Genomic DNA, 9,139 nt, shown 5'->3' on the forward strand with positions numbered 1-9,139 from the left:
GTTTGAAAAATATTTGGAAGCAAGTTTCTAGACCCACATAGAATCTCTTTCCTTGATAAGGCGCCAACCAAGCTTCAAGAGAAAGGCTCTATTTTGGGTTTTAGAAGCTCTGATACCCAATCCTTCCCGAGATTTGGGAGTACAAGTCTTATGCCAGCCAATGAGATGGGATTTCTTTGAATGTTCATGGTCCCCAGTGCAAAAGTGAAGATAGATTGAATCAGATTTCCTACAAATAACCTTGTGAAAGCAAAACAAGACATTTCATAAGATGGGATAGTAGCTAAGGCCGATCGAATAAGAGTAGTTCATCCAGCATACGTTAGAAAGTTGCATTTCCAAAGGCTGAGTTTATTTTGCACTCTTTTAACAATGGGAAGAAGCTTTTGGTTCTAGCCCTGTGGTGGAAAAGATTAGTACCCAAATACAAGGAGCCACATTTCATCTCTCCAATGCCCAAAGTGCGGTAATAATAACTATGGTGGGTGAATTGACATTAGAGCTGAAAGCTACCCCACTTTTATCAAGGTTAGTAGTGAGGCCTGAAAGATTAAGAAAAAAAAAGGTCTAATATGCATTTAATAGTGGAGAAATCATCGAGGGTTGCCTGAGAAAAAAAAAGTATCATCAACAAAGAAAATACGAGATATTCCAGGGGCTCTTCTGGCAACTTTAATTCTTTTGAATAATAGGTCCCTATAAGTTAGTAATAATCTTGACAAGGCTTCGATAGCTAGGATGAAAAGGAAAGGGATAAGGGGACACCCCTGTCTAATCCCTCTCAAAGACTCAAAAAACTCAAAAGCGGAACCCTGCAGTTTGATAGAGAGAGTAAGAGCTAACAAAATAACATATGAGGTCACCCCATTTATTACCAAAGCCTAAAAAATCAAAGAGACCTCGGAGAAAAACCCATTCAAGTCTATTATATGCTTTATCCATATCAAGTTTAGAGGCCACAAACTTTGATTTACCCCTAGTATGCTTGAGAAAGTGAAAATCTTAGGATTAGAGTTTTGTCTCTTCAACTTGAAGATTAAAAGAGATTGTAGATGGCTTCGGGTAGAATCAAATCAATCTCATGGTTTTCTATTAATGGAACAATAGTTCGGAGTTCCGTTCTTACTCTTACCTCTTTCTCCCTCTTTGCAGCTCCTCTTTCTCTAATGTTGTTGTATCGTTCACCTCCACATGTTCTACTGATAGTCGTCTTCAACATCGAATTCATTGACGACATCAGCTCTAGAGCTACTTGATTGGGTGAAAAAGGAATTGGATTTCGAGTAGTGAGTCAATCTCAAATGGGATGAAATGGGTGATAAGGATGCTATGGAATTCATTCTCCAGCCGAGCCATGGCGATCGGCATTGCACCATTGACCTTGCTGGAGTCACCATCGCCACTTGGAGATCCATCTTTAGAAAACTGCAACCGAGTCCATGGACTAAGCATGACCCCTACTCCAACTCCACCCCATCCCTACAACTTCCTAAGCCCCCCCCCCCTTCATGACCCCTGCCCCCACCCTTGCAAATCCACGGCCAAGAGTAAGAACACCTATCCTTGTTTATCACATCATCGCATGACTTTAAAATCAAAATTCTTGAACTCCTTGCCCAAGGCATCCCCAATGACCTCCTATGAGATCAGCTTTTCAGAAAATTCTAAGAGTTTGGCATTTTGGGTATTAACTGGTTTGATATTAAGTGAAGTCATCACTTAAGCATCATTTGATAACATTCCGTTTTTGCGTTTTCTTGTTCGCAGAAACAGAGAAACAACCTAAAAAGCGTTTGATAAAGTTATTCCGTGTCACCCGTTTTTAGAAACATAAATATGCCTGTTAACAATTCTAGAAACGACTTTGACGAAACAAGTTGGATTTGTTTCGTCGTTTCTAAAAACGAATTTGAGAGAAAAAAAAAAAGCTATTGCGCCCGATAAATCTTTCAACTATTTAAACCAAAAATAGGCAACTAAACCCTCTCTCCCTTTTGGGCATCCGATGATACTATTGGGTTTTTAGTGGTATTATGTCTGCAAAAAACGTTTCAAGAAACAGGTTTATCAAACACTAAAAAATCTGTTTTTGTTTCTGAAAATGTGAAAAGCCGACACAGAAACAGCAGAAACGTTATCAAATGGTGCCTTAATAGCTCCAATTTAATGGACACTAACGGATTGAGCCTGTTTGTGAAAATCTTAAAAATACAAGATAAGGGCAGTAATTTTTGAAACTACTCAGATCTAGACATAATTAAACCATAGTATAAAGGAGGGGAGGGTATGGTGGCATAATTTTCTAAAGGAAAAAATGAAGAAAGAAAGAAAAAAAGGCTAATGCATCCTATTGAAATCGTATGCGGTTGAGCAACATGTGGACGGTCAGATGGTAGACGGAGCAGGGACATGGGGAAAGTTTTGATTCATAGTTGAAAGCTTAGACTTCCTTTTTACAGCGGCAAAAGAAAATTCCATTTCTCTTACCTCTTTACCATTTTTCGGTGTGTGAGAGAGAGATATGAAATTAACTAGAATTTGTGGTTGGTGCGAAGTATTGAATTAACATGTGCATCACGTGCATTAATCCTTTTTTGTCAAAGACAGCCCATTGTTTCCATTTTTTGTTCAATCTCTTTCTCTTTCCCATATTTGTAATATTCTTCCCAATCTTTATCCCTTTTCTCAAGGGATCTTTATTGTAATCACATCTATATATACGTTGCACATGAATCAAGGAATATAGCAGAATTTTCACTCTAACGTTCTTCTTTACATGGTATCAGAGCTGCTAGGTTCTCCTTGAGCCAGATCGCTTCTTGTTGTTGCCTCCATGGAGAATGAAAAGAAATTAGGCAAAGAGGTCTCTGATGTCTCTTCAAAACCCAAGAATCCTCTCCATGATGATGTGTACTCCATATCTCTATATTGTTGTTTCATGGTTGTCCTTGTTGGCAACTCGGCCACATGGTGGTGATGACGTGGCCAGTTTGGGTGACGTGGATGAAAATGATGACATGGCAGTGTCCAGTGTCACTGATGAGATAACAGAGCAGCTTGGTATGTATGGAGTGGTTTAATACATCATTAATAGGTGGTGCGGGTTTCTGGGTCAAAACTGGCAAAATTGACCTATTTACGATCGAGGGCATTTTTGGCAGTGAAAATGACATTTTTGGAAGATCGGCTCTTCATGAAAAAGATAGATTGTAATTTACCTAGTCCAGTGCATTTGATTTCGTCACATTCCGATACCGTATGAAGAAGTTACGGCATTTGTGGTAGTCGAGGGCAGTTTTGGCATTGAAGATGAATTTTTTAAAGGAAGCGTTCTACATGTAACAATACGACAAAAATATAATCTTTCCAACGGTTCTGATTTCATTGCATTCCGATTCCGTATGAGAAAGATACGTCATTGGAAAGGTTTAGGGCATTTTGGTCTTTTTACATGGATGATTCAGATGATTGAGTCTTCTGAAAAGTCGTAGAGCATCCAGTTACGATTCCAACGCACTTTGTTTCATTTCGATCAGACATCGTATGAAAAAGTTATAAGTGTTTCCGTAAAGTCAGTTCGAAAATCCAAACCGAAAATCCATCAGTTGCTCTCGGACTCTTGGTGTTGGGTGGATTTTTCGGAATTTATTTTTGAAATTCGAGGGGCTTTTGTGTAATTTAAAGATTTTGAAGGTCTGAGTTGCAAGGGGTCTTTAAGCACTGAAACATATGGAGGCAGGGGCTTGATTGTAATAAAGAGGAGTAAAGGGAAGTAAAATGGATGGTCAAGATTCGACCACGTAGGCTTGATGCCCATCCAAAGGCTGCTGAGATTTTGGTGTGATATGGATGAGATAGATGCTTGCGAGTAGGATTTGATTGGTTAGGTGCATAATTCTTGATGCACTGGCGCTACACCTTATCAAAGAATATTAGTGTGTTTCGCGCGTGTATAGAAGATATAAAGAAGATTTTAATCTTAATGATCTCATGAAATCATATTAAAGCCAACATGGAGGATTCGGATCCAACGGTCAATAAGACATTTCTCTTTTGTGAGTGGGAGACAAGCTCCCTTAAAATCTGGAAAAGCAACCAATCATAGATCGACAACACTTCTGACGATGTCAGCGCCCACGTCATGATGACGTCATCGAGATTCAAATCTAACGGTTTGGATCTGTTGTCCATTGGTATAATCAGACGGCTTGGATTTTAAGATCTTTATATGAGATCTACGGTCAGATTTCGCCCCTGTTGCCGCACCGCTGGTGTAGCCTACGCCACCCCTACGAAGATTCCATTTCAGGCTATCTCATTGCTCCAACTTCAAAAGATCATATCTCCCTCATTTTAAGTCGGATTTGGGTGAACCAAGTTGCAGCTTCTTCGTTTTTTCAAGCCCTACACCATGGAAGCAAGAAAAGTGGGTTTTGAGTGAAAGAAGGCTACGGTTTTGGTAGGAGAAGCTTCCCCCTCTTTGTTGGTCCTTGAATGAACATACATTCTTGATGATAAATGTTCTTAGGCCATTAAAGGAGGTAAAAGAGGTGGTTGAAGTGTGATAATGGTACATTAACTCAAAGCCAAGGAAGAAGAGAAGAAAGCATGGATGTGTTTGCTTTGAAGAGCAAGAAGCCAAGGAGAGAGAAGGTGTGAGCACCAAACTTGTCAGTACAAGTTTCCAGTCATCCCAGGCAATCGGTTGTGAGATTCTCTAACCTTGGATTTTACATTACATGTATGTATGTATGTTAGGGTTAGTTGTGGATGAATGTATACATGCTAGGTTAGTTGTGGATGAACTGTAAGCATGCTAGCTAGTTGTGGATGCATATGCTAGGCAGAGCTTGACTGTAGGGCATTGATATAAGCCCAATTTAATTGTAGTATTTATTGTGTACTTAGTGGGTGCTAAGCACCGGGAGTGGGTGCTCCCGTGTAGTGGGTGCTACACATTGTATCGACACTACGAGTGCCATCTCAGCTTCTGCTTGAGAAAATTGGGTGTGGGTGCTCCCGACTGTGGGTGCAGTCAAAAGTAGTGTATTGAGTAGGTACGAAGCCTTTACAGGCACTACTCCAGGGATATAGGCAAATTGCCGAACCTCGTAAAAATCCTGTGTTGTGGGTGCTTATTGTTTGTATTTTATATTGAAGTGCGTGGAATATGGAATGGGTGTACACACTTGGAAGTGCCTATGAGAGGCTGAGTGTGCATACGACTGTGTGCAAACAAGGACAGGTATATCAGGTTTTTCTTGGCCAGACATCAGACAGGTTTTTGGGGATCGGAATTGGACTCACTGATTCACCCCCCTCTCAGTGACTGCCGGGTTACAACATATATTACCTTCACCAGTCTGACAGTCCAGGTATCGTTCTTGTCTCCAAACTTCTGAATGGAGATAGCAATTACAATTGGTCCCATTCTATGAAAATGACTCTCAATACCAAGAATAAGCTTGCATTCATTGACGGCTCCTTGCTTCGACTAGCGAAGAATTCTTCTGAATTTTCTACATGGGATCGTGTAAATGATATGGTAGTTTCTTGGATCTATAATGCTTTTACTGGAGATATTTCAGATAGCATACTTCATGGTTCCTCTGCCCATGACATATGGATTGACCTTTGGGATCGCTTTTCTCAAAGCCTTGCTCCGCAAATCTTCGAACTGACTCGGTCCATTGCCACCCTTCAACAAGATAATCTCTCGATTATGGCTTATTATAGCAAACTCAAGGCATATTGGAATGAACCTGCATCTATCTCTGCCCATCCCTCTTGTACGTGTGGTGCTTCCCAATCTCAGTCCTCCTTTGAACAAACTCAACACCTCATGTATTTGCTTATGGGTCTTAATGACTCCTACACTTAAGCTCGCGGTCATATTTTACTTATGGACCCCGTGGCAACTGTTACACGAGCATACAATCTCCTCTTACAAAAGGAAAGACAACGGTCTTTGCATGTCCAGCCCAACCCGCAACAAGAAGGTGTTGCTCTCACAGTTAAACTTGGTGCTTACTCTAACTCTCTTCATATTGGTAAGAAGAACTTTCATCGTTGTGATCATTGCCACAGAGATAATCATACAATAGACCATTGTTGGCTACTTCATGGGTTCCCTAAACGTGATACTCATCAGTCCAACTCTCGTCAATGCACTCAATAACAAAAAATCGCCCATCGCAAGTTGCTAATGTTGTTGTTCTTTCATTACAGTCTGTTGCTTCAACCACTAACGATTACCTGGGAATTTCTTCCCCAAACTTCACGCCATAACAGTATCAACAAATCCTTTCCCTCATTTCTACAGGTGGTTCACAGCAACCCACTATTCATCTTGCTGGTGAGCACTCCTCTTGTTTCTTTGCATCTTGGATTATTGATAGTGGAGCCATTGATCATATGGTCTCTACTCCATCTATACTTCATTCTTTTCATCATTTTCCCAACTCTAAACCCGTCCTACTTCCAAATGGAGAAACAACTTGCATTTCTCATGTTGGCTCTTCTTCACTTACACCAAACTTAACTCTTTCTAATGTCCTTTGCATTCCTTCTTTTAATCACAATCTTTTATCTATTAGCCAGTTAACCAAATCTCTAAAATGTTGTATCATGGTTTATCCTAATCATTGTATCTTGCAGGATCTGTCAATGAAGATGCAGATTGGTTTAGGTAAAGAACAAGGAGGGTTATATATCTTTCAACCTCTTGTTGTCCATGCTGTTACGACACACCCTTCTACCACACATGGGGATCTTTGGCACTGGCGATTGGGTCATCTATCATTTTCCCGTTTTCTTTAACTTTTCAAATCCTTTCCTACTATTCAGATTTCTAATAAGTGCCCTTGTTCTATTTTCCCTTTGGCAAAACAAACACGCTTAGTTTTTTCATTAAGCACAATTTCTACTACTTCTATTTTTCAATTATTGCATATTGACATTTAGGGCAAATATTCGGTTGCTTAACATTCTGGGGCTCATTTTTTCTTAACAATCGTTGATGATTTTTCACGAGCTACTTGGACATATTTAATGCAACATAAATCTCAAACTGCTGGCTACATTATATCATTTATTGCCATGGTTCGTACACAATATAATTGCCAAGTGCAAAGGATCCGCTCTGACAATGGCCTTGTGTTCTTTTGTAGTGAACTTACGTCATTTTTTCAACATCTAGGCATCATTCATGAGCATAGTTGCGTAGCGACACCTCAACAAAATGGTATGGTTGAGCGAAAACACCGACATATTCTTGAAGTTGCTCAGGCTCTTCGTTTTCAAGCACACTTACCTTTAGAATTTTGGGGAGAATGCATTCTTGCGGCTGCTATCTTATAAATCGAGCACCTTCGTCCTTATTCAAAGGTCATTCCCCTTACGAAATTCTCTTTAATAAGCTACCTTCTTATGCCCATCTTCGCATCTTTGGCTGCCTTTGTTTTGCATATAATGTCCATCACCATAATAAATATGCATCTCGATCGCATCCAGGTACATTTGTTGGTTACCCATTTGCTAAAAAAGGGTACCGAATCTTTGATTTGGAGACGCACAAAATTTTCACTAGTCGTGATGTTCAATTTCATGAGTTCACTTTCCCATACAAGGATGCTGCATCAACTGCCACCAATCCCCATAGTGTTTTACCTTTACCCATACCAGATTATGGACATACCATCATCACTCCCATCACACCTCCCATTAATTCCCAATAGTCACCCTCTTCCTTTCTTTTCCCTTGATCCACCCCCATTATCGCATCCCACCACCAGTCTAACCCCACCACCAATTTCCCTTCGTCGTTCTTCTCGAGAAATCAAACCACCTGATTTCTTGAAGGACTACTATTGTTCCTCCATGACATTCCTCTCTTTACCCATCCAAGCTACATCCAACAAGGCAGGTTCTTTAGGTGCATCCTTTCCCCTTGCAAATTATTTAGATTTTTCCAAATTTCTCCCCTCCCATCGCTCTTCCCTTATAGCTATCCAATCTATACCTGAGCCCACCTCTTTCACTCAAGCTGCAAAAGTACCCCAATGGCGAGAAGCAATGGAAAAAGAAATCAAAGCACTTGAAGACAGCCACACTTGGACCATTACATCTCTCCCACCTGGCAAACATCCTATTGGATGCAAATGGATTTACAAAGTTAAATACAGATTTGATGGCTCTATTGAATGGTACAAGGCCCGCTTGGTTGCCAAAAGTTACACTCAACTTGAAGGCTTAGACTATCATGAAACTTTCGCTCCAGTGGCGAAACTTGTTACAGTGCGTTGTTTACTTTCCATTGCTGCAATCAAAGGATGGTCTTTACACCAACTTGATGTCAATAATGCCTTTTTACATGGTGATCTAGATGAAGAAGTGTACATGAATATTCCACTGGGATTTGCCAAACAGGGGGAGGATACAGTTTGCAAACTACAAAAATCATTATATGGACTTAAACAAGCATCTCGTAATTGGTTTGCAAAATTTTCCAAGGCACTCAATGATGCGGGCTTCATCCAAACCAAAGCTGATTACTCGTTATTCACCAAGGTATCTAAAACATCATGCCTCTTCATTCTTGTGTATATGGATTATATCGTCATTGGTGTAGACGATGCTACTTCAATTGCTGCACTCAAATCTTACCTCCATAGAAAATTCAAAATCAAAGATTTGGGCAACTTGAAATAATTCTTAGGCATTGAAGTTGCTCGCTCATCAAATGGTCTCTACTTGACTCAACAAAATATGCTCTCCAAATTTTAGATGACACTGATCTTCTTGGTGCTCGAACAGCTAACTTCTCTATGGAACATCTCAAGTTAGATAACACTACAAGAGATCTCCTTACTGATCCCTCTTTATATCGACATCTTGTGGGAAAGCTAATTTATTTGATGATCACTCGCCCAGATATTATTTACTCAGTACACATTTTGAGTCAATTCATGCATCAACCTCAGAAAACCTCATATGGATGCTGCCCTCCGACTCCTACGATATCTCAAAGGCACACTTGGGCAAGGGATTTTACTTTCTTCCTCCAATTCTCTTCATATTACTGCCCACTGTGACTCAGACTAGGCCAGTTGCCCAATGACTCGAAAGTCCACCTCTGGTT

At 40.2% G+C, this 9,139-nt stretch overlaps 1 protein-coding gene across 1 annotated transcript; it reads left to right on the plus strand.

Moving 5' to 3' along the window:
* Window positions 1-5,440: 5,440 nt before the first annotated feature.
* Window positions 5,441-6,692, plus strand: LOC122066974. The gene is made up of 3 exons (XM_042630815.1): window positions 5,441-5,789; window positions 5,883-6,050; window positions 6,658-6,692. Exons 1-3 carry the CDS (start codon window positions 5,441-5,443, stop codon window positions 6,690-6,692), a joined length of 552 nt encoding a protein of 183 aa, XP_042486749.1.
* The last annotated feature ends 2,447 nt before the right edge of the window (window positions 6,693-9,139 follow it).

The sequence above is a fragment of the Macadamia integrifolia genome, unplaced genomic scaffold (assembly GCF_013358625.1).
Source record: "Macadamia integrifolia cultivar HAES 741 unplaced genomic scaffold, SCU_Mint_v3 scaffold2647, whole genome shotgun sequence".
In the NCBI taxonomy this organism is placed as follows: Eukaryota; Viridiplantae; Streptophyta; class Magnoliopsida; order Proteales; family Proteaceae; genus Macadamia; species Macadamia integrifolia.